Source organism: Parus major, chromosome 20 (genome assembly GCF_001522545.3).
Source record: "Parus major isolate Abel chromosome 20, Parus_major1.1, whole genome shotgun sequence".
In the NCBI taxonomy this organism is placed as follows: Eukaryota; Metazoa; Chordata; class Aves; order Passeriformes; family Paridae; genus Parus; species Parus major.
Genome location: NC_031788.1, coordinates 11,170,164 through 11,196,138, shown reverse-complemented (window position 1 = coordinate 11,196,138; position 25,975 = coordinate 11,170,164). Strand labels below are relative to the sequence as shown.

Sequence of the window (25,975 nt, the reverse complement as noted above, 5' to 3'; positions counted from 1 at the left end):
TCTGAAGCAAAAAAACTGATAATCTTCAGGAATAAGGTAGTCTGTAGGTGGGCAAAGCAATCTAGAAAACAGAATTTTCATCCGATTATTGATCATTCAATTCTCTCTCCGCATCTCAGCTTCCCTGACCTTCCTGTCCCTGCCCCAAACTTCTGAGGACATGTGGTCAGTGAGGAGCTGATGTTTCAGGATAATCACATTTGTGTTTGTTGGAGATGTGCTGCTGATTCAGACCTGTCCCCTACACAGCAGAGTCATCCTGAGCACGATGGTTTGCTGCTGTTTGCTTCCCCTCTGGAAGAGCAGCACTTGCATTGCAGTCGTGCAGCCACAGCTGGGGAACATCCAGCCACATCCTCCACACCTCTGGCTGAAAGGCAGAATAACATACAGTTGGCATGGTGGTGTTTTCCTTGACACTGTCTTTTTCAAAAGTTGCATTATTTTTTTTCATTTGATAGGCAAAATTCCCACCACTCCTGGATGTCTGTGTCTGCCTTGTTATTGAAGTAGTACCTTTTTTTTTTTTTCCCTGCTGTTCTTCTGCATTCTTGATTGGTGACTATGCTTTCAGTTTCATTTTGGTTTTTGACTGTGAGTAATTATAGAATGGAAAAAGTGATAAAAAGCATTTGCAATATGCTTACTGAATTAACCCCATAAAATGAGGTTTTCAAGCTGGGGTCTGTAAGCTGAAAGCATGAGTTACTGTCTTTAAAAGGGTAAAAAAGGGAGATGCTGTGGTACTTCATAGTCTCTAGGACAATGTGCTGGAAAATGTTAGTTTTCAAAGTGAAAAAAACATATAAATGTTGATATAAATATTCCATGATCAGAGTCCTGTAGAAGCAGTTCAGTGAAGATTAAAAGGTCACTTTTAAGTCACACAGTTTAGCTGGCTTTTTTTAGTAATTACATGGCCAACTTGGTTTACCTCAAAGCAGTGATTTTATGCTGTGTACAGCAAGAAATTAATAATGTGAAAAATTTTATCATAGTGCTTTGCAATTAAGTTACAGTTTACAGGCTCAATGCTAGTAGTACTTTTAGGGTGCTAATTCTTGGTTATACCAAACGTTTGATCATTTGATTGCACTGTTTAGCATTGAAATTAACTTGTCAGGTTTGACACAAAATGCAGGAGAAAGGAGCAGAGGCACTGGTTTGCACTGTCCTGCTCCAGCCTGTTGGGCTCATAAATGTGACTGCAGTTAATCCCAAATGATAGTGCTCATTCCAGGTGGTTTTCTAGCCTACTCCTCTGCTTCTAGTCAAGGATAATTTCATATACTTGGATTAACCCTTTACTGTTTGTGTTTCACATCCAGACTGTTTGAATGTCTTGTGTCAGGTTGAGTGCTCTGCTCTGGCTTGTTCTGCTAAGGCATTATTTCTGTGCTTTAATTTTTTTGTGCCTTGAGGTTCTTTGGTGTCCTTTCATTTGTTTCTACTTTTAGTAACTCATCCTTTTTTCCTTTCTGTTTGTTTCCAGTGTTTGTTTCCTAAAGAACTTTCACGTATGTCCAGTATTTTGCATTCAAATGAATCAAAATCTGTTTGATTCTGCAGAATGTATTAGTCCCAGTCTAAGGCTGTAGTAAGTTTTTATTAAAGCAAAATTAGACACTGATTTTTTGATGCAAATAGATGTTACTGCTTAAAATAGATGCAAATAGATGTTACTGCTTAAGTAGAAAAGTTTCAAGATATTTCAATGAGTCTATTTACAGAAGTCTTCAGTGACTGAAAGCACTTTAGACAATACTGCTTTGATAGAATATTTTTCAAGTTCATGTTCTCTTTTAAAAAGGTATTCTGCTTTTGTGGCTTATAAATTTAATGATGTATCTTTTTGATTACAGGGAGAAGAAAATGAAAATTCAGGATATTAAGAACAATATTAAAGAAGCTATAGAGGTAAACTTATGTGCTACTGTTTTTTAACTATTCCAGGTGGCTATTTAGACATTCTGTGCAATATTTTACTTGTGTTTCTTTGCAGACAATAGTGACAGCAATGGGCAATTTGGCACCTCCAGTGGAACTAGCCAATCCAGAGAACCAGTTTCGAATCGACTACATCTTAAATTTAGCAAACCAGATAGACTTCGATTTCCCTCCGGTGAGTAATTCACAGTGGCTGCAGCCATGGCTTTTTGCAAATGATTATATTTCACTGCCCTGTAGTAAATATTTCCCCAGAACAGTGAGCTGCTCTCTGGGAATTACTGCAGTAGGTGCCTTTGGTGAGTGCTAATCGAATTTACAGCAGCACAGCCAGAATATTCCAGCTGATCCTTCAGAAACATGGAGACCCTTGTCTGCTTTTTGTGCTCTGGTGAAATAATTAGCCACAGAGTCAAGATGGACAGTGCTGGCCTAAAATTTGAGTATTGTTGGGAATTGCCCTGCCCAAAAGGAGTGGAGGTACACACATCACTGTCTTGGTGATTAGCTGGCATTTAATGAGGCTGCTTTCTCTCATCTGGAAGAGCAGTGGAGTTTTCTTGCTGGTCCCAAACTCTGTGTCAGGCAGGCTCTCTGCAGAGGCTCTGCACACACATCCTTATCCCAGCCCTCCCAGTCCTGGTTAATCATTTGAGGTGCCAGCAGTCCCAGAGTAAATGCAGAAAGGATCATTATTTAGTTGATGATACAACTTTGTGCCCACTCACAGTGATTAATTTCTCCTGTATTTCAACCAGACTTGTAGCAGAAACCCATGAAAACACAGTTTGCAAACACTAAACACTTAAACACTGAGAAGATATTTTTGCTAATTGCCATGAAGCACCTTTTACTTGCAGTAATGCAGGGGTATTTCAAAACTTGTATTTCTCTCTGTGCACTGCTCCAGGGGGCTGAGGGGAGAAATTACCATGATGTATCAAAAATCACGATCCGTTGACACCAGAATTTTGTGTCCAGCAGTCCCAAATGCTTGAAATTAAAGTGCAAGTGCAAATAGTAGTAAGATGTGGGATAGTTTGCACCACAGCAATTCTTAATTCAGTTTGTAATTCATGATATGTAAACATGATTGAACAAGCTGGTCTCTGAGACCAACAACATTTACCTTTTCCAAATGTTGCTGCTCCTAGGAATTTCTCTGCTTTGCTCAGTCTTTATCAAAAGAAAAATAACCAAACAAGCAAACAAACCCACATGCTTTGTGTACAAGGCAAAAGTCAGGTGACATTAGCAGTTAATTGGAATATACTGCAGTGTTATCTTCAAGTATTTTTCAGTGTTGAACAGGCACAGACAGGTTGCTGGAGGGGCCATGTATGATTCTCTCTAGCCCATAAAACGTAGTCATTGTCATTTTGTCTTAAAGCATCTTAAATTTGTGATTTTGAGATTTTTAACTTCACACCTCTTTAGACATTTGTCAGCATTACTTACAGAAATACTTGATCCCTTCATGGATGATCTCTCCTGGTGGGGGCACAGAAAAATTCCTGCTTTGAAGGTAGTTTTAGGAGAATATTTGAGAAAGAAGACTGGTTCCTTGCTCCACCCTCTGTGCTTCTGCACTGGCTGTGTGCCCACAGCTCTCCTACTGCCATTGTTTTGTGCTGGTTCAGGTTGTGATCTGTAACAATGCTGCAACAAATTCCTGTGACCTACCTCACACTGAAATACTTGATTTTCCTTGTATCTTCTATCTCAGAGAAATTTTTTTCTTCCATTCAACTGGAGTGCAGTGTTTTCTTTTAATTTTTCCCTTTTTTTCACTGAAAGCAAGGAGCAGTTGTTTGACTTACAAGGTCTATGAATAATTCCAAGTTCAGTGAAGAGTCTTTGAGGTGTTGAATGACACACAATTATTCAGGAATAACACTGCTCCAATAAAACTAGTTTTTCTTCTCTAGGCAAAGGTATTGTCTTAAATTTTTAAGCCCTGAGTCTACAGAGGTTTAGGTGTGTGCATAACTGACTGGTGGCTTACTTCATTGGCATGATTAACTATTTCATATGTAAATCTTCGTAGGGTTGAGGTTTTAAACTGGATATTCATTAGCCACAGATGTTGAAGGACTATTCTTGGCTCTCTTTGCCCTTGGTGATTATGTAAGTTAATATGCCTCTGATTTCTGAGTTTGTCTGAATGTAGGTTGCAGTCCTTTGGCACCTGAAAAGCTGAACCTGCATTTTAATTGCATGATTTAAATCAAGTTAAGATCTAGAGTGTCCCTAGATGCCAGCTCTTAGAGCATAGTGACAGAAACCACAATCCTTGAGTACTGCTGTAAAAATAACATTTGATTTTGTTATAGATTAATTAAAAGTACTTTGAAGAAAGAAAAAAAAATTTATGGAAGTGTAAAGAACAGCCTTATGCTAGTTATGTTTTAAATGTAAGAAAATCTTGATCATCTGCTTCCTCCTCCAGTACACTGTGGGAAGAATTTCATAAACTGGCAGCTGAACCTTTTCCTATACAGAGTACTGATTGGGAAGGAGGGAGGGGAACTTCTAGCAGTGTCAGCCCTGTGTAATGCTGTCTAGTTAGATCTGCAGAACTTGCTTTCTGCCTCTTGCATTTTCTTCATGGGAAATCACATTTCAGCTGTCTGGAGGACATGCTTTTCTCAGTGTAGTATTTGATGCTCTGCTCTGCCCTGGAAAGAGCATGAGGGTAGGGAGGAGGAACACTCATGTCCCAAGGGGATTTTCTTTGAGGGCTGCAAGTACTTAGAACTATACTCTTAAATACATGGCTGTTCTGCTTCCCTTTAAATGCCCATTCTTCTTTTCCTAACCCTTAATTTAGGTAGCTCTCCTGAAGAGAATGCACTGACATAGAGGTCAGCACAAGGATTAGGATTTCTTCTGCAGCTACACAAGATCATCATCTTCATGAAGGAGCAGTTGAAATTAATTTTAAAGTAGAGGACAAAATCTGTGTTTATAATTCCCTGTGGAGCAGGTGGAGCTAGAATGCAGGTCTCCTAACAGCAAGGTTCAGTGTAATGTGAAAGGCAGAAGAAAGTCAGGACGAATGTAGGAGCTTTACAGTGGGATGCTAATACTGGATCTAGCTCTGCATGTAAATTAGGATTCAAAGAGCAAGTTTTGTATTCTGATATTCTAATTCTTTTCTTAGTCTGGGTCTCCATCTGTTTGCTTTGCAGCTTTTGACTTACAGGAAATGTGTGTCATTTGTGTAGACCATATTGTTTTGAATTAAAAAAAACCTAAAAAACAACAGCTTGAGTTAAAAATAATGTTGGTACAGTGTAATGCTAGGTTAAACATCCCCCTTAAAGCTGAAAATTTACTATGTTGGAGATTATTAATTCAGCACAGTTGGTATTAAGAAATTAAATTTTTGAATACAAGTAGTAGCATATGGAGAAAGGCAAAACATAGTACTGACTGAAAGGAATTCTGTCCACATGATCATGCTGGTGTTTTAATATATTGCAATTTTTAGTAGATCAGATCTATAGTTGAGGCTTCCAAATAGTATTTCCATCATTATTGTCCTTTAATGCATTTAGCTTAACACAACTGTACATGTGTGTTTTCAGTGTCAAAAATCAACCTCCGAAGTAGTTTTCAATTATTCAAACTAGCTTTATATCTGTCTCAAATGTCAGGTGATGTTAGGTTAGCTGGGTTATAAAAGTGATATTTTTATTCCTGTTCTGCATACCAGACAGTGGTTAGGATATTTTCTCCATCCCCAGTAATAGTGGCCTTCTTCTCATCCCTTTCTTTTTGCTCTTACTTTTAGAAGAGGGAAGGAAATGTTCCCATTTTATCAACATTTCACACTCCATGATCAACCAAATTGAACCAAGCTACCAAATAAAACCTATTTACTTTGGGTTACAGTCCATTTATAATTCTCTGGTTTTAATGAAATATTCAAAATAGCTGAGCAGGATTTACAACTGCCTATTTTTAATTGATCTGGACTCAGTTGAGGAAGATGTCTCTTGAAAATACCATACTAAATTCAGAGAAATGGTATTCAGAAAGCATTAGAATCAGAGTAATAGCTATTGAAAGGCAAAATATTAGAGGAATGACTATGGCTCTCCAGGTTGTGGATGTTTAGAAGAGATGCTGATGTTGTCTGCAGGTCTCTTGGTTTCAGTTTATTACACTGCTCCATTGTAGTTATTTTGAATCTCCCACTACCACTGCTGCTGAATGGTTTTATTATGGTTTCTGAGTGGTGTCCTTGAGCTTTACCACACTCTGGCTTCAGCCTCAAAGGCAGCTCAGCATCCCCTGTGCCCACAGCCAACCCTTCCCTCCGCTCCACACCGGGATGTGCCACCCACACCGGGCCAAAAAAACCTCCTCTGGGTCCCCAGTGTAAATCAGAGCATTGAACCAACCCAGGTTAAAAATAACCCTGGTAACCCTTACTCCTTCTCTCTTCTATTTTGGGGAGATTATTTTTAACAGGGATCAGTTTTGAGGTCTGATTTACAACCTGGCCTGTGGGCAGTGTGGTACAAAGGAGGTGGTGCCAAGTGTGATCCCTTAACCTGCAGCAGGGTCAGAGCGAGGCTTTGGAGTCCTTAGAATGGTTTTGACACCAAAATCTTCAAGAAGGTAATGAGATAATAGAGTCTCAGTAAGAAAATATGTGAGCTGGGATCTCTTTGCTGCCAGAAGTGTTCCTTGATTATGTAGGCAACAGAGCAAAATTATCTGTCCCTGTAGATAACCACCCTGATGGGTATAATGATAGATATATTATTATTTCTGTCTAAATACATCATGGGAGAAGAAGAGAGCTGTTCTGGTTTGACAGCATCACTAGCTTTATAAAGTAATGACAAACATAATCACTGCAGTGGGGGACATTGCCCATGGGGATATCTCAAATGTCACAGATTTTGGGGGGTGAAAGTAGGCAAAACATTTTTCCTTAGTGAGGATACTCATGGGAAGCTGGGAAAAGGTGGGAGACAGAGACAGTTTCTTGGGTGTCTGTATTGTGTATAGTTTGGATACTTAGCACAGAGAGAAAATTAGGGCCTCCAGCTTTTTCTTGTCCAAATTTTTTACGATCTTGAGCAAGACACCTCAAGTTCTATTTACCTTTATTTAGTCTCCTCTGTCTTATTATGTGTAAAAGACTGATGCATACATATCTTCAGGTGCAAAACTACTAGAAAATGTGGATATGTAAAGTATTTTTGCCTCAAGAATGTTAATGTTCAGAGAAAGGAGTGGGAAGTCGGTATCAGTGATGTGGTGCTAGATACTCTGAAATAATCCTTACTTACTCTTTTTTAAATCTCTATTATCTTATCTACACAGAGCAGCTCCCCTTAAATGGGCTTCCAGATAATCCAATTGAGTTTACCTGATCAGAGTTTAACAGGAACTTATGTAAAGCTGGTTTTCCTATCCTTTAATAGCAGAATAATTTCTTGAATACAGATTAGTCAGAGTTCCTTTGAAGCCTTGTTTTAGTATAGGGTCTGTGAGGCAGGCAGCCACTTGATTTCATTTCTGTTTCCCATAATTGAAACATGTATAAGTTGTAATGATTTGCAAATGAGTCTCCTGAAATCTCTGATTTTTGTTTACATGGATAAATGCCTGATAGGAATGTGATACTCTCTATCAATATCTAGCAAATTTAGTTAGTGCTAAAGTATTTATTGGAAGTGTTTTGTTTGTTTGTTTTATTCAGCCCTTTGAATTCTGCAGTGCTTTCACTGAGGTGTTCACATTCACATTTCAATTCTGTTGAAATCCCACAAAGAATTTCCTTAAATTGGAAAATCTGTAGCCCAGGACTTGAGACAATGGGCATTATAAACCTGTCTTTTCTTAGTCCAGTTGCTTTTGTAGTACAAAAACCTCTCACCCTATATTTTACTTTATTACTAATTTATTTGATTAGCATTTGAAGTGAATGCTAATGCTTTATTCTATACTTGTTTTTTTATTCAGTAAATTCCCACCATACCAGACCATATTTACAGGTTCAGAAGTTCACGTGACTTAATTTCTCTTGATACATCTTCTTTGTTTTCCTCAGAGCAGTCTTAAAGAACAAGGACAGATTAATTCAATTTATGTTGAAATACAAGAGCTGTCATCTGAATTAAACAGGAAATAGGCATAATTTAATATGGAAATTCTTAAGCATTTTCTGGTTTTAATCACAGTAAGAGACTATCACAAAATATTGGTGTATGTATAGATGAAATAAAATGATACCTGTGAGCCTCCCTGGTACTACAGTAGATCCAGCCACAGCCCTGCTGTGCTCAGCCTGCTGGTCAGGGCTTTCAGCTGATCTTTGGAGAATACATGACATTCCTTCAGTGTTCCAGGAAAATTTAAGATTTTTTTTTAAGCTCCCAGGAAACAGAGTGTCTTTTTACTGTTAAATGCCAGAAATAAAGCAGAACTTTCAATTAATGTATTTTAAATACATTTGCTTTTCATTTTTTCATGGAGACTACTGTGGGCCTGTGAACACTTCTATGAGTACAGATGCTGCTTCTTCAGAAAGACTGGAAGAGGGTTTGTGAGCTGTCCTTGGGATTTATGTGAATTTAGAATGAGGAGAACTATTTTATCTTACACCCTTTTCTGTTGGTGGAAGTTTCTGGTAAAAAGAGGCTTTTTGTTTCCAACATGAAAGGAAGCAGCAGAGTTTAGTGTGGTCCCAGGTGTTTGTTCTTGGCACCAGGTAAGGTAATAATGTCATTGGATTTGACTGTTAAAGCTTATTATATATTTACTAAACAAAAAACAGCTAAATGATATAGTATAAAAAACATTTTCCAAACCGTGATTTAAGGCTCAAAGGAAATTTCTCAGTTTTATTAAACCTTCTTTCTTAGACTGAAGTGTCCAAAAATAGCTGATGGTTGAACTGCCTCTGTCACCAGTGTAAACTACCCTGAGAGAGCTGGAATGAGGTAGAAGACTTCATTGTGCCTTTCTTGCTATCAGGAGATTTGATCCACTAATGAATTGCCTCTTTCTATGTGTAATACACTTTGAAGAGGCAGAGGAACACTGATTATTTGGTTTAAATTGTAGAGGAATCTTGATGATATAGGGAGCAGGCTTGCTGCTGTCCCCCAAAGTGAGTTTGCCTCCCTAATTAAAGTGAGGCACTGTGTTCTGGTATCAACAGATAAAGTTTCTGTGGCAAATAAACTTCTTGTGAAAGCAGAAATTAAAGGGAAATAGTTTGATATGTTAGTGAGGACTTCTAACCATAGCACGTTGTAGCTATGGGTATGGATTTGTGCGTTGGCACATTTCTCGAATGCTGTGGTGTTTTGAAACTCTTAACAAAGGGGAATAATGTGAGTTCAAACTTGACAGAAGTTTCTCAAATAGAATTCCCCTTCCCATTGGCCAATTCTTGCAGCCACATCCAGTTTAATTTGTACAACTAGAAGCTACCAAGCAGAAACACAGAATATTTCAGCATCATTCTTCTTTTCCAAGCATGAAAAACTATTGATAATGAGACTAAATCCGTGCTGAAAATGTTCCTGACTCAGTTATGGGAAGTGCTGAGAGCACTGGGCCTCTCCCAAAGAGTTTTGTATTCAGCTCTGGACACATGCCAGTAGCTGGAGAATATCTTCAACTATTTGTAGGTATGCATTTCCTTTGTGATATCATCAGCATATTTGCCCTAAAATAGCAAGCAATAATTAACACTTGTTCACACCATTAGGAATGCAGATGTTTCCCTATTCAAGTAAGTGGCTTATTAAACTGTCTGATTTTACAAATTTAACACATTCTGGTGTCCCTACCCAAACCTGGGGAGAACGAAAAGATGCCACGAGTTCCCTGCTCTGAGCGGTGGTCAGCAGTGATCGCTTGATTTCATATGTGAGCAATGAGAAATAAATCAGTTTGGTGGAACTTACCTATCCTGGAATGAGAAAATCAGCTGCTGCAGTTTGTCTTGGAATGCTGTGTGCTGCCCTGCCATCCCATGACCTTGCCTTGTTGCAGTGCCTGGCTTGTGGAATGCAGCAGAGCTGCCGGGCTCCCAGGAAAGGAAAGCTGTGCTCCCCTCGCCAGGGTAGGTCTGTGAAGGGGTTTGAAACCAATGGTCAGTGCTGCTTTTAAAAGCTGGACACATTGGGAAGCAAAGTCCTCCAGGAGACAGTTTTACAGTTAGGAGCTGGTTTGGTTTGACCTTTAATCATTCGATTTGTAAGCCGGTGACCTATTTAAAACTCTTATTATGAAACGTGCAGCTCCATGGGACAGTGAACTTTGCCCAGGAATTGAATCCCAGTTTTAACCACAACATTGTGTAATGGTTGTACACACCTTCTAGGAGGTAAGGTTTTTTTCAGTGGCATTGACTTTTGCTGGAATTAGTAAATAAACTGTTCTGTTGAAGGATCCACCCTATATTATACTTTATAAAGAAAAGGTAATGTTGCATGTCCATGCTAAGTTTCCTGTGAATTTGGTGTCACAGTGGCATTGACTGTGACAGTGTTTTTCCCTCCCAACATCCTAATGTCTATGAAACATTGCTTCAGAAACATTTTTTCTTTAAGTCTCTTGAGTATTTATATATCTGGAGGGAACAAAGCCTTGTAGACAGTATGTCCAGTTATATTCTTTCATTTTCTACTAGTATTTTATCCTTTTAGAGCGCTTCCCAAAAGCAGATCTTGGTTCCTTTCTTTTTTCCCAGGCCTGGAGTTTGTCTCTTGAGGATTATTTTTTTTAACAACCAAAGTGCTCAACCCCCAAGTTCTTTAACACTTTCTGTAGTTTAACTTTGAGCAAAAACGCTGTTCACATGCTGCCATTTATTCAGCTTGCTGAAATTTTCCAATATAAGTCGGTTTTAAACTTGATTAGACTCTGCATTGCCCCTTTTCTAATCCAGTTGTGTCAGCAAGATCTTTCTGGAACAAAGAACCATTTTCCAAGCATCCCTTCCACATTTCCACTGATGGTTTTTTTTTCTCTCTAGAGGTCTGCAGAGATTCCTGTAAGTGAATACAAGTGATTTACAAATATTGCCTATTGACTCATTGTGTTGGGAAGCTTTCAGCAGGTGGAGAAACTGTTGCCTCATAAATAAAACATTAATAATGAAATACATTTCACATAAATGCGGCTTTTTAACCATTGCGGTGTTCCGGTATCGTGAGACATGAGGTTTCCTCAGCAGCAGCAAGTTGTGGCCCTTGATCCTTCAGTTATCTAAGGAAGACCAGAGAGGGTTTATCCAGACACAGGATTTTCTCAGGGGTTTTTATGGTTTCCCAGAAGTGGAGTCTGTTCTTGGGGATTGTGCCCGGAATTCAAACTATGCCCCTGCCCAGCCTGAGCAGATTCAGTCAGGCCCTGTTTGTTCTCTTCAGATCTGTGTTACATTGACATTCCTTTCCTTGAGTGTTCTCCTCAAGGATTTCTCCCTCTTTAGGGTTATGTGAACGTTTTGGGACGTGTAAAGTCTGGTCTGGTGGTAATAAATGCTCCAATCCTGACATAAAGCTCAGGAGGAATTCATTCCTCATCTTCCCTGGTGGTGCCATCCTGTCACCACTTCTGTTGACTTTTGTTGCTTTACACAGCTTCAGCCGTACTTTAAACAGGATCTTGGGTGTGTATTGTGACACTGCAGCATTTTATTTTTTTAACAGAAAATGACATAATTTGAATTTTTTTCCCCCCAATTTTAAGTATGCATAGGGAAAGAATGGATAGTATGATCATACACTGCAAATATTAAGGATCATTTGGAACCGAACATTCAGATCTACTTGTTGTGGAATGTCATCTCAAACCAAATTGTTATTTAGTATTATTTGTTTATTTTAGTTGTTTTGTTAGGAGTTCCATTTTATAGGGCAAGAAAAACCTGTGTTGATGCTGCTGTAGAGTCTGTTATATTTGAATGTGCCAGCAGATGAATCAGTGTTGTGGAAACAAGAACCAGACATGTAAGGACTAGTTTTCTGGCTATTTCTTTTCAGGAAATTTTCCTGCTACTTTTGGTTAATTTGTTTCCTAACTCATTATTTTTAGAGCTCTCATACAAATTATACCTATTTAACTAAAAAAAAAAAACCCAAAAACCCAGCCCTTTTGCTAACTTGATTTTTCTAGTGGCCTCTGAAGCCCCTGTTTTACCTAAATACATAACAAATCTTGTGGTTTTACTTGCCTTCCCTGAGAGTAGCCCCAGGCTACATTCCATGACTCAAATGGGATGCTGAGGATTTCTTGTGTTATTCTTTTTCTTAAATATTATTTCAGAGCTGTGGTTAGTGTAGGTGTACTGGGGAGGAGGGAGAATCTGGGGTTTTTGCAACCAGCTACTATGTCTTAATTCCAAAATCCGTCACTACAGTAAGGAGGCTTCTAATAAAGCAGGAGATGAGCTCTGCAAGCCTGGTTCTGACCTTGCTTGGGTGAAACCTTCTGGTTCTCAGCTCTGTGAGGTGGCTCAGCATCAGTCCCAGCATGTGTGAATATGTATTTGATGTGGCCTGAAGACAAAAGGTTGTGTATTAATGAAAGGCCTTCATATTTGACCATCTCAAGTCATGTAGTTCATTTTTTAAAACACAATACAAACAAGAAAAAAAGACCAAAAGTAACAGCAAAAACCTACCCCAAAGAAACCCCACTGTATCTTAGTATAATGATCTATTGCTCTTTACTTGTTGTAGATCTTGATTTTGAAACCCCAATAAGAAGTGCAAAGAATGTGGAATTAAATTCTTTTTCCATCCCACATGGACAATTAATAACCATACTGAGAAGATTGCTTAAGTATTGCTGGTTATAGTTCAGATTAACAGGACAAGGATAAAGGCAGTTCTAAACATTTTATTGCTAATTTGGCCTAACAAGACACAAACAGTGATCTTTATCCCATTATTGTAATTCATGTATTTTCTTAGAAGTGAAAACTGCCCTTAGAACACAGGGAGGACTCTTCTAAACAATATGTAACTGTTCTGGTAAACTAAACCCTGAGCTTTCTATTTATTACCAATGTGTTTATGCTAGGGCCAGGAACTGGTTTTATTTTTCATTCCATTTTGAGATCTGATTGCAGAAACTACTTCAAATGTAAGGCATTATGGAGTTTAAAAGGTCTTTGAAATAATTGTTTTATATCAGCTTTCCACCAAGGTGTCATAGTTGTAGTCAGAAACAGTAATGAGGAAGAATTTTTGTGACAGAATTTTACTGTGCTGTGACTTCTCTTATTAAAGCACTGACTTTTTTCACTTTATATCTACATTTTTTTGATGATGAAGAATGTTTCACTGCTTTTTCTGTAAACTTACCTTTGCCTTTGACAATTTGTCCATTGAATCAGCTGCTGTTTCAGCAAAAAAAAACAACCTTGTACAATTGCTGATTCCATTTTTCAATTTCCCAGCTTTGTAGTCATAAGTTGAGTGAGCCATATGATGTTCTGTATTGAACAGCTGTTACTTTTATAAACAAATATAGAAACATTTTCCAAAATGGGTTTTGTTCAGATACAGTGAGATTGCAGATAATTCCCCCTCTCTCCTTTACTTTCTCTTCCTTCTCCCTTTTGCTTTAGAAAAATATTTTCCTCACTGTGCTGTGATATGATTGAAGGTGACTGACAGTCCCCCAAATGCCAAGAAATTGGAAATCTTCAAAATTTAAGTATCCAATGAGTATAATTCAGTGGAAGTGGGAGGCAGAAAACTGAGGACTGGAATTAAAATTTTGATTCATCTTCTGTTTCCTTTAATAGCAAAAGCAAAATGGTCATGCAATCTGCAAATACTAAAAATCAAGTAAAATCTTCTTACCTGCTTCCGAAATAAATTTAACTGGTCTTCTTGTTCATGAACAGTTCACAAAAGCAGGGAACAAACTGACATCTAATACCATATATGAACATCATAATCTCTTCAAAAGAAATCAGAACAAAATGTAAATGTGTATTTTGTGTTTACTCTCATTTTTGTGTATGTGCAGCTAGGGAATACTTAATAGCAATAAAAGGACAATCAAATTGGCATCTGATGAGCTGCTTCCATCATTGGTATTCATAATTGTGTGATCACACAAGCACATATGCATCTTATACCTGCCAAGAAGAGGGTGCTCTGACTATCAGCATCACTGAATTTACTGTAAGAGGCCTTTATGCATCTTTAAGATGCAGTTTAAAGGATTTATGGTTCTACTGCAGTTCACGTGTTAAAGATTCTGGTAGGAATGTGAATTTCTTTGAAAACTCTTTTCAAAGTGAAACTTAGGAATGTGTCCCCTTTCTTTGTACTATATTGATAGTAAAGGAATGTGAGAAACTGATATCCCAAGAGATGGAGGAAGCTTGAAGCAGCAAAAATAACACATTTTTCTTCTTTGAAATAAATCTGCTGTAAAGAAAAAGGGTGGGGAGACACAGAATATATGCAACAACAATTTTAAAGGTCTTGCGCTCATCTGGATTAAAAACCTAAATTATTTGCCACTTAGAATGAAAGTCTTTTACCCAAAACACTTCAAAGCTCTGAGAGACAGCCAAGGAACACCCATGGTTGTTGGTTAGAGGAATGCCCACAGTGATGTCTGTTTGTATTTAAGTCACCAGGTTGCTGCTGTTCTTTCTAAGTGTATTCAGAGTTCTTAGACTGATGGCCAGAAGTTCAATCCCATGTTGCACACACACTGTTGGAGCCAAAGTGCATCTTTCATATGCAAAATGAGAGGGCTTTTGGTTGTGTTGTTAGCTTGTGTTAAGGGTTCAACAAATCTAAAGCATTGCATTTTTGGCTGTCTGCTCTCATATCTTGGCTTTCAGTTTTTAAGGCTGAGACAAAACATGATCTAGCCTTGTATCACTGTCTTTCTTCTGTAGTTCAATGTCTTCTTACACTGTAAAAGAATAAATTTACGAAAGTGGTACAGAGTTAAGTAAGATACAGATGTCTGTATAGTCCCTGAAGATCCTCACTAATTTGCAAAGTCATGTAAAATTTAATTATCATTCATGCAGGAATTATAGAGAAGTAGTGTTTCATTGACGAAAAAGAAATCACAACAGCCACATGAACGTAAAATAGAGTGACACTACAAGTTAAAGAGCAAATGTTACCACAAAGCATTGATTATTAAAAATGCTAAGGAAATTGTCATCAATGAGGCATTAATCCTTCTTATAGTCAATGGTTGGCTTCTGTCAGTGATTGAGAAGCAGTTAACTCTTACAGAGCATTGAAGTCAAACTTAAAAAGCCAACTGAACTCGTAGTGAGGTTCTAAAGCAGGTTAAAGATTTTTGTTAAATATGCTCCATTTCCTGCTCATTGCAAGACAAAATGATACATTACTATTCGCTGATTCTCTTCATCTCTAACCCGTTTCCTTAACTCTGTTTTCTCATTTCAGGAGTTTTATGAACACACAAAAACACTTTGGCAGGATGAAGGTGTGAAAGCCTGCTACGAGAGATCCAACGAGTACCAGCTGATTGACTGTGCACAGTAGTGAGTACTGCTCCACCCCACTGCACGTGGCAATGACAGTGCTTTGGTGTCCTGATGCTTGCTTTCCCTTACCCCTGCAAAAGGAATGTGTGGTGCATAATGAATTCTTGGTTAGCAGCTGTTCAGAGAGGTGGGACAAACTGGTGTTCAGTTAGACAATATCTGCATTGACTTCTTTCACTTTCAAAAGGCTTTAGTAAGGCCCCATAATGGGGGACAGTTTTATTGTCTTCAGGGCCAAATTTCTAGCCTCTTCTTCCACTTGGCCCATCCTTTCCAGATGTTAGCTTCAGATGCTGCAGCAAGCTGCAGTAAGTTGGAGACAGTGTTGGTGGGAAATAACCTGCTTGTCACTTTGGTTTCTAGTGCAGTTTATTTAACTGGAAACAAAGAGATGGGAGTGACAGTCATGGGAAGCAGCCTGTGATCAGTCACCGGAGTTCTGCTTGTGTGCCTTCATGCACATATCTGAGAAAGAGTCATTCTCTCCTGGTATTTATACTGCTGGGATAATTAGTATTGTCTTGAGAGTCTGCTGCATGTTTGCAGTTATTTATCACATCCAGCAATATACTGTGGCTCAGGATTTTTTATGGCAAGGTGCTCGAGTTAATTGTGACCATCTCTGGTCCTTTTGTTGTGCATACTCAAGAATTGCAGGACTTAAGTATGAAATATTAATGGTTAAAACTGTTCTTTCTTAGTTTAGATTCTCTCTACTTCTTTTGGAGAAGTTGATATAAGGTTTAATGGTCAAGAAAATGAAGGTTTCTCATTTCACACAATGGTGGCAACTGCAGTTTGTCTAATACTGCATCTCTTAAAAAAACAGCTGATGAAATAAAATCTGTAAGGTTCTTTTGTTTGTTTGTTTAGGTAGACTTAAAGGTAAATCAACAATTAGCTCTGTTTGAAAAGAGACAAGAGAGATAATTTTACTATGCCTTGCACAGCTCCAGGTCTGTAGGAGCCTCTTTGAAGTTTTGCCATTGTTCCCAGAGTGAATTTGTTTGATGTGTAACGATGTCTTTTGCATTAGGTGACTAATGTTTGATCATTTGACATGGAGCTTTTTGCAAGTTCAGTTGCTACAAAATAAAAAAGTACAGATATTTTCATTTTCAGACAAGCAACCAGCAGATTTTGTGTTTCTAGTGTAAAGCTGATAGAAGTGAGGGAAAGGTGGGTTTGTTTCTGTTTAGTATTTGTTAATACCTTCTGTGCTGGGAAGAAAGATATGGTTGAGCACTAAGAGGGTTTTGTGTTGCCCTTTTTCTGCCCTGAATGCACAGAAGAAAACTGAAATTCTTATCATCCCTGGACACTGACTTTTCCATGGATCAGCAGGGGAGGTGGCCCTCATGATGGCTTTACCATCCTGCTCCATCTAGTGGAACACTTAATTCTACATCATGGGCTGTTCAGCCAAAAATAAACTTTGAACATTGCTGACAAATTAGATTTTTTTTTCCTAAAGAAAATAAAATAAAAATTGCTGTCTCCTTCCAAAAGTATTTAATAATTCTAGTATTTATTCCATATGATAGTAACATACATGACACTACAGTCTTGTAGAAGGGGCTTTCTAATTGTTAATTTTGATAGTTCTTGTCCTTTCTGGCATTTTGGACCATGCAGTGGTGTTTTTAATAACAGAATATGCATAGTAGGAGTTTTTTAATGGCAAAATGTTATCATGCAGGTTAATGTCAACTTTGAAATGCTGAATTTGTTTTTATCACATTAAATTTTCAAGGGACCTAACAAAAATTGCTTCCTATATAATTTGACTTGATTGATACCTTTAAATTAACCTGGTGAGCACACACTAACAAAAATGTGGCAAAGGCAAAATAAAATATATCTGAGATTTACTAAAGTAGGGATATTTTAATATGGATCTGCAAGCTGCAACTAACTGTTGTTTGTGCTAATAGATTAGAAGAGAATATTGATCAAACTCTATTGGGGTTGTCCATTCTTTCAGAGAAGAGTTTTGGGTTCTGAACACTTTTCCCCTTTTGAAGCCCCCATTTAAAACAAGGAAGTTACACTGGCAATGGAAGATGGAAAAGTGGCATTTGTCTTTCAAGATCAGTCTGACTTGGAAAAATCCTTTCTTGCTCTTGAAAGTTGAATAAAATCTTAAATGCTAATGGATTCTTTGCTCAGTGATCTGCCTTAAAATTTTAAACAATGTTTTTTGTTCACAAAAATTAACTTTCTAGAATTGTTTGTAAAAAAAATTAATTCTTTTCAACTGTCATTTTTTGAAGGCTGAATCACTTGGTGTAAAGTTCGTCTTGGTATGGACTTCTTTAACATTCTGAATTTTTTTAAAAAGGAGGCTTTGTCAGTGTTGTGACACAGTTTTATATAGGAAGCTTTTGAGGATATTCTGCCAAATATTTAAAAATCACTTTTGCCTGTCTTTTAGCTGTTCTGCTTTCCATGGATAAAAGCTGGTTCTACATGTAAACAGCTTAGCTGTAGTCCAGGAGAAGGAAGAGCTTTCCAGGATTCAGGGATGGAGAACCTGGAAAAGAAAGATGCTGGAGAGAAGCCAGCTTAAACTTCTGCAGAGTTTGTGCTGAGGAAAGATGGGAATTTGCTGATGGGTCAGGAGCTCTCCTGGATGGACAGAGTGTGAGGGAAAAGCCACTTTCTGTTTCATGTTCATTCCCAAGAAAGTGGGAACAAATGTAATTTCAAATGTTTTATTTCCCTAATTCCAGTGTAGGGGTTTAGAGTCCAAAAATGGTATTTTTCACCTCTTCTGGAGCAGTAACTTTAAATGTACAGTGCTTCCTTCTGCATCTCTACAACTTTCAGTGTCTTCCATAAGAAGTGACATTATTACACACTCAGTGATCCACCGAGTCTCTGGTTGTGTTGGCTGAGAAAAGATGACTTCACCAAGAGCTACAGGTGCTTCCCATTTCCTGGCTCCCCATTTCCCTGCAGTTGTGATCATTGGAGGTGTGAAGCTGGGAGGTCTGGCCAGTAACCTCATCTGCTGGAGAGCCCTTCTGGTATCCTGCCCTGCATCCTCAAGGCACTGCCTAAATGAAAATGTCACTTCAGAGGAGTCCTGTTCATTCTGAAAGAGTAGCTGCCTCTGCTCATCATGAGCTTTACTGTACTTCCTGCCCAGGCATATTTTACAGTCTTGAGAGGCAGAGAAAGGAAAGAAGGCTTGTTTCCCTTTTCTTAACTGGCCTTACTAAGAAATCAGTTTCAATTCTGCATTTAGAACAGCACGGTCTGTGACGTTGTCACCAGTTTGTGTCTGTATTTCAGCAGTGAGGAGGGAGCTTTGTCTGTGAGGAGACCAAATTTCATTGCCTTGCATCTTGCAGGGATGTACACAGAGTGTTCATGTGAAGCTGCCATGTGATCCTGCTCTTGGCTAATAATAAACAGAACAACACAGAAGGGTCTAGAATACAGAAAATCCCAAAAGTTGTTATATTATTTACCATCCATCATATGTCTTCCCTGAAGGCACAGGGTCACATTTTGTTTAGAATTATTATTAAAAATATAGGAGCCATTTCCACTATGATGTGCCAAAGCCTGTTTGTCAAATCTTCCTTCTGTCAAATACAAACAAACACGATCTCTTTGAAGCGCTGTTGTTGCCAATACTTCTCCCTCAGGTTTCATTTGAGCAGCTCTGGTTTTAAAGCCTCAGGAATACCCAACATCCAGAGTAAGCAGGATCTGTCCCCTGGGAATGTGCTGTTTGTGGCATGAGGATGTGAAGGTCCCACACTGTCCTGGAAGGTCTTGCCCAAAGCCTGTGGATGGCCTGAAGAAACCTGCATTGAACATTTGGGTTTAACTGTTCAGCAAATTAAGAGCAAAACCTGGGTACTACACGAGCTTTCTAGTGCTTTTTTCTAGGGTTGCTAATATTAGGCTGAGCCCACAGATCCCTGAATTTTTGCTTGAGTTACCCTTGACCACTCATTGGGTTTTGTGCTTCATTTTACACTGTGTTTTCCCTGCGAATCTCCTCGCTGGTGCTTCCTGGTTGTGGCTGGGGTGGAAAAGGAAATAATGTGAGAGACAGTGTTTGCAGCCCATTTCACACCCTGCGAGGTCAGGAAGGGCTGGAAGCAGCACGAGGAGCCCATTCTCACGCTATTTCCTGCCTCTGCTCCCCTCCTGCGCTGCCATTTCGGGGAAGGAGAAGGCGCAGGGAGGAGGCTCTGGAGGTGCAGAGTCACGTTTCTGGAACTCCAGCACCAGCAGAGCCTCTCTGATACCTTGAAACTGTGCCAGGCTCCTCCAGAAGGGTTTATGAGGAGTATTTTTGAAGATGTTTGTTTTTAAAATACTTATCAAAGAAAGGCAGGGAGTGCAGCTATTAGCCGACTGCTGTGCAGGGCTGCTGAAGGATCAGCACATGTGGACACACAGGCTTTTTAATTTCTGATGTTGTGAATTCTTTATATTTTTATTAAGATTTATGGTGTGTTTTATTTCTGGAATTGCAGACTTGCAGAGAGCAGTTAAGAGCCCCAATCTGTGCGCTTGATGATTTTCTTCCATGTTGATTTCTCTTCATGACAAAGTTCCCTTCATGGAACATGCAGTAAAGTGTGTTTGCTCAAAGTCTCAACTTTTTAAATAGTGTCTGATTTATCAGGAGTACTACTGTTAGTCTAGTTTATTATCCATAATATTTATTACTTGTAAATTTTTTCCTTTTACTTTCTTAACGTTTGATGTGATTTTGACAGAGTGGTTTCTCTTGTCTCCAGCTCCTCTGAGTGCTCCCATTGAACAGCAGGAATTTCCCTGGCCCCTGTTCCTGGCATACATGAGCTTCTTACTGACAGTGACAATTACATTGTTAAACACTCCCATGAGGAAGAACAATATTCATGTCCCCTTTTGCTGGAATAAAACTGGTGAGCGTGCCTACTGCTGTGTGAATTCCTTGGCAAGCCAAAGAGTAGACCCACATCATCTAACTCCTAATTTTTGGTCTTGATTGTAAAATTCACGTTATTCTATTCCAGAGTGCTTAGAGATAAAGAGTTAGGATCTTTTCCCTGCTCATCTTCAGCTTGAGGGAATAGAAGATCATGTTTTAAGCAAGGTTAAATTTTGATTAAAGAAATACAGCCCAGGCTATACATTTTCTGCAGTCCAGTGCAGTATTAGGTGTATGATGGGGAGCACAATAACTCCTGTCTTTGCATGACTTGAGTGAAGTCACTACCAACAACACAGGTCCAAATATATAGTATCTGAATTATACCCAACTCCTCCACATGTGTGTCCTCTCTTGCTGACTACCAATAGCAGGGATGTGCCTGCTGGCAAGTGCTCTGAAAACCAGATTACCTAAATTTAGCCAATAAATGGATTATGAATCTAGCACATGTTCCCACTCTTGTCACAGCTAATCATAAATTCATAATTTCAAGCTACACTCAACCCCAGATAAACTCCTCTGTCTTCAAAATAAATTACATCCCAGTATGAAGCAAGATAAACCAAAAGGTGTCCCAGAGCAGGTTATTTGAATGTTAGGAATTTGGTGTTCCAGTAAGGAAGATAAAAAGTTGATGGGCCATAAATGGCAGAAAGACCTTTACAAATCCAAAATGTGAATAATTTAAGAAGTCATACCACGGCCTTTTGAGGTGTTTGTGATGCCCATTGCATCATCCTGAATTATTGTCAAGGGGCTTAACTGTTTGCTTCAGGAATCTGATTTCTGCCTCCACTTTCACTCCCTCGGCCACTTCCAGCCCCCTTCATTCATCTGCTGCTTTTATTCCTCCTCTGTTCCACACATCTGTGAATGTGCCAGTTCCTTTCTGGCCTTTGGCTGCAGATACAACTTCCTTTCCCTGCCTGGTTGTAACTATTGAGGATTTGCTTTCAGCTGGAGGCAGGGCTGACCTGGTTGTGGAGCATGAAAAAGCTGGGTTGGAACTTCTTCCCAGGTTTCTTGGGTCCAAATACTCAGACTTCACTTTTTAGTTTAAGTGCATCACTTGCTAATGCCTGCAAGGGTTAAGGATAAACTCTAGTGTTCACAGATGCCTGATTCAGTGGAAATGGGTGTTTTATATTTGCTTTCACGTGCAAATGGATTTGCTCTCACAACAGCTATTTCTTTGTTTCAGTCAAAATTCACATGCACAACATTTTTTGTTCAGGTTAGGCTTGCACTGGATCAAGAGTATTTTTCAAAGTTTGGCAAGAATGTTAGCATTTTATTTAAATAAAAGTTGTCTTTAAAATAGTAATTTTTTCTGAGGTCATAAGCAGATTCCCACATTATTTGGTCAGTAGATTGCTGTTCTGCTCTAACTGAGAAGTTTAATTTTCAGTGGCAGAAGACCCATCAGGAGAGTGTAATGAAGGCAGGGTTAGATAACAAACTTATTGACATTTTAGTTATCTGGAGGAGAGTCCAGGGTGTAGTTTGCTCAGGATGTATCTCCATTAATATTTTACTTTATTAGTCGGCTTTGGAACCAAAGTTGTTATTACCAAAGAATGTTAATGTATAAGTAAGTACTGCTGTATAAACCTTAGAGTGATGCATCTTCAGAAGATAATTCTGTACTAAAAGTATTTGGCTACAGTCCACAATTCTGCAGACAAAGTTCTTTAGCCAATTTCTTGATGGGTGGCCTATACCCATAATGTTAATTAACAGAGTTAAAAATAATTCAGTAAAGAGAAGGATGGATTCCTTGTTACTAGCGGTAAAAATGGCAAATTGTGTTGGTTGAAAAAGCATATTATGCTTGCATCACTATGTGATTTTAAACATACAAATAAATGACATAATGTGCCTAATGCCAGGGATTTCTAGTTCCAAAAGAGAAAAGAAAGTAATCTTGAACTTTTTTTAAAACAAACGTCAGATGCATATTTTTGTAATTGCTTTCAAGTCTGTTTGGCTCAGTAGTGTCTGGACTTCTTATACATATTTGTGATACCTGTTCAGGCTGCTGCTTTGTTTTTTGTGGTTCTGTTCTCTGCAAACCTACAAATGCAAATTCAGTGGAATTTTTTTGTGGGTGAAGGGAAAGTGTTGCAATGTGATACAGCAGGAGATGAAATATAAGCCAAAACCTTTGGTTAATTAAACTCTCACTAATTTCTGCATTTTAATCTTCCTCATTCCTTACCACCGTTGTTTCTTTCCATCCTCAAAAGTTTTTGTTGTGGCATTAAGTTATAGTGTGAGTGAATATGGTAGAAATGTATGAAAAAACATATTTTATCCACTGAGGCTTTTGGAGAAGATGCTGTGAATATTGTATTGGTCTCTTGCTCTGTTGATAGGTCCAAGTTTGTAATAGAATGAGAATTAGTGAACAACACCGGCTCTGCACATTGTGCCTAAACCTAAACTAACCTGGGGTTAGTGCTGCAAAAACAGCTACAGAATACCTTTTTTGTTTCTGGGAAGGAAAGTACAAGAAATTCACCCTAAAAGTAACAGTTTGCTGCAGGTGAAACTTGTGTAATTGCATTGCTCAAATGTTCTGAGAAAATTGAAATGAGTAAAATAGTAGATTGTTGTAGACACAGTAATCCTTCAATCCTCTGGTTTTTGTGAAGACAGGTAGTGGTCAGTCTGAACTGGGAATGATTGAATGTTATAAATGAATTGGTCAGAATGAATTAGGGTGAGAAGTTAAATAAGAGGAGGAATTGTGACTGTAAACTCTGTAAGTTTGTCATGCACCTCGGGTGTACTTCTGTAATTTCTTTAAGTTTTATCCATTAATATAAAAAATATGCTAATTTTTACCATAAAATTTCCATAAGCTTATTATAAAGCAGAGCAAATGACATCTTGACTTGTGAGTATTTGACTTAATGATACAGCAGTGTTGGACTGCTGTACTGGTGAAACACTGTGGCTGTCAAATGGTGAGAATCAACCCAAGCAACTCTTACAACCCATAGTAGCTCCTGAGAATGAGTTTTCACTCCCCTTCCCCAGCTTTTGTTCTTTGTGAAGCTTTGTGTCTTGTGCAAACAGAGAAATCCCCAAACAAGGTTCGTTTTGAGCTGTGATTCAAACAAACAATTCAGTGTGAGACAGAAACAAACAGAATAAAAAACTTCCACAGGGGCTGGAGCAGCCTTCCCTAGGAATCCCTCCTGCCAGGAGGAAGATCTGCAGGCACAAAATACAGGGCAAGCTAAATAAACACGAGGAAACAAGGAGTGTGGCATTGGTTGCATCACTTTTGCATGGCCCATGTAAGGCCGGAGCATCATTTCTGGCATGTGCATCCTTGGTGCTCTGATAGGCACCATCCTGAAGCAGGTGTGACCAATATTTTTAGGATTTTGCAGTTCATTTGCTTGGGTGGGTGAGTGGGTGCTGGAGCTTTTTGCCTGACCTTGGGAGCTGCTGTTCCTGCTGTTCCCTGTGAGCAGGCACAACAGCTTTTGGAGCACAGGAGGGTTTTATGAGAGCTCTCATGGCTCAGCTGCATTGCTGCAGAAAAGGAACATCTCAAGATAACAAGATGACTATTTAGGAGAATACTTTTATCAAACTTAAGACCTAAAAAGCTACTGTAAAACCTCATTAAAGACTTGCTTTAAAAAAGGAAGTGAAAGCACCCGTGTTCCAAAAGATGGAAGGCAACAGAAAATTCCTGATCCAAGGATGAAATGATGCCAGTACATTTGCTGGTACAATGTGAAAGCACCAGGTTCAATTCCCAATTATTCCCTGGGCTGAAATTCTGCAGATAGATCACTGCCAGTCTCAGGGAGAGGGAGCACTGGATGCTGCTGACTTGCACATTCTCCCCTTCATTTTCCTCTTCTGTGAACCCCACTGTTCGCTGATATGCCAAAGCCTTTCCTTCACTGGGGACTTCAATTTAAATTTCTTTTGTCTGGGTGCTTGCCTGCAGTCACAGGTATTGCTGAAGTTACTGTTTTTTAGAGACCCCTGACAAAGATGTCTGGAGGACATTTGGTATAAATTTACCAGCAGGCTCAAAAGTTTATTGAGACCATGTGCTTGCATGCAGAGAACATGGTCATAAAATCCTGACTTCAGGAGGGGCAGGCTGAAAATTAAAAAGTAGATTAAGCTCATATTAGGTGAAGATGTTTTCAAACCAAAGCTGAGCTTGAGTAACTTTAAATATGGTATTTTTAGTATGTGACTAAGTTCTAAACAAACTGAAAGAAATTGCTGGCTAATTTTACATGTGATTAAGAGTAATTTTGTAGCAGGATGTCATTGATAGGCGTTGTGATTTTGAACTGATTACTCTGTAGTATATTATACATTGATTTTGTAGCTGAAACGTGTTAAAATAAGTTGTTGTAGTTAAATATAAATCTCCGTTAACTATATTTGTATTGTGGTACACTAATTAAGTCTCTGAGAAGGATATGCACCAATAAAGCTAAATTGTGATGCATTCATTATGGAAGTGAGGGGTTTCAGTGTTTGGATGATAATTTACACTTGAAACGTGTTGGCTGCCCAGTAAATTGTCAGTGAGTGCCTTGGGTAGTCTGCAAGGTTCCCCTTCCCCCAGAGGGCTCATGTAAACTGCAGCCCGAGTAAAAGCTGGCAAAGGACTATTTTTAGGAAGCTGGGGGAGGGAAGGAGCCTTGGCTCTTGGGCTGCTAAAGGAGCGTGGTGCTGGCAGGAGCCACAGCCAGCCTGGGTCAGGTGGCCAGGTCTGCTGTGGGATCTTGGCTGAGAGATTTCTGTTTTTCAAAAAAAAAAAGATCCTTCTGAACCTTAAGTAATTCTTCTAAATGAATGAAAGCAGCGATATACATATGAAATCCCCACAGCTGTAAAAGTGCCTTGTTTGTTTGTTTATTGCCAGTGTTGGTAATACTTGCAAATTTTCTGAGGACCAGACTGTCCAGCACTTCTGCTGCTAAGGTGTCTAAGAGGGACTTTAATTACACATTTATAATGTTACAAGATCAGGAGATGTGTGAATGGGACTGTGCAGCTTTGTGTCTGGCGAGACAATTTTCTTACACAGCTTCATAAAGTGTGGCTGTTCTCTGGATATTCTTTCATCAAACTGAGTCTCAAGAGTGATCCTTCTGATTGTTGTTTTATTTTGGTGTTTTCATTAGCTCTCCCTACCATCACTACGTGTGCCATGAGCAGGAACAGATCTTAGTTTGCAGTTAAGATGTTCAGACTCTTCTTCCCTGGGTTGGAATGGCTTCTCCTTGTTTATTCTGGAGAACTTCTTGTTCACCTCTGTCCCAGGGAGCTGAACTGCTTTAGGATACACACACCTGGGTGAAACAAAGTTTCCCCCTTTGTAAACTGGTGTTTTGATACAGCTCTTCTTCAAGAGGATTATAAAAGCTCTCATCTGCAAAAACCCTTGGGTGATTTTGGGTAGTGTAAGGTTTTAAGTGAAGTCATATGAATGAAGGATGATCAATCTTTCATGGTTCTAATGCCAAGAAGTGTTGTGATGTCATCAAGAATCT

General features: G+C 38.8%; 1 protein-coding gene and 1 long non-coding RNA gene across 3 annotated transcripts in view; one reads left to right on the top strand and one right to left on the bottom strand.

Moving 5' to 3' along the window:
* GNAS (GNAS complex locus) overlaps positions 1 to 25,975 on the top strand; it is a gene marked incomplete at its 5' end in the record, with an annotated part of 83,027 nt that overhangs the window by 29,314 nt on the left and 27,738 nt on the right. Inside the window, 3 exons of the mRNA XM_015647538.3 lie at positions 1,863 to 1,917; positions 2,003 to 2,122; positions 15,387 to 15,484. Of these exons, the coding sequence (XP_015503024.2) occupies positions 1,863 to 1,917; positions 2,003 to 2,122; positions 15,387 to 15,484 (273 nt within the window). The remainder of the gene's footprint in view (positions 1 to 1,862; positions 1,918 to 2,002; positions 2,123 to 15,386; positions 15,485 to 25,975) is intronic.
* LOC107213287 lies at positions 7,853 to 10,164 on the bottom strand. 2 transcript variants are annotated; one of them, XR_004500030.1, is made up of 3 exons: positions 9,888 to 10,164; positions 8,203 to 8,368; positions 7,853 to 8,026 (listed from the first exon to the last, which is right to left on the bottom strand). It is a non-coding gene; the product is annotated as an uncharacterized LOC107213287 (long non-coding RNA). The 2 variants fall into 2 exon arrangements; XR_004500029.1 differs by having other exon boundaries at positions 7,853 to 8,368; positions 9,888 to 10,163.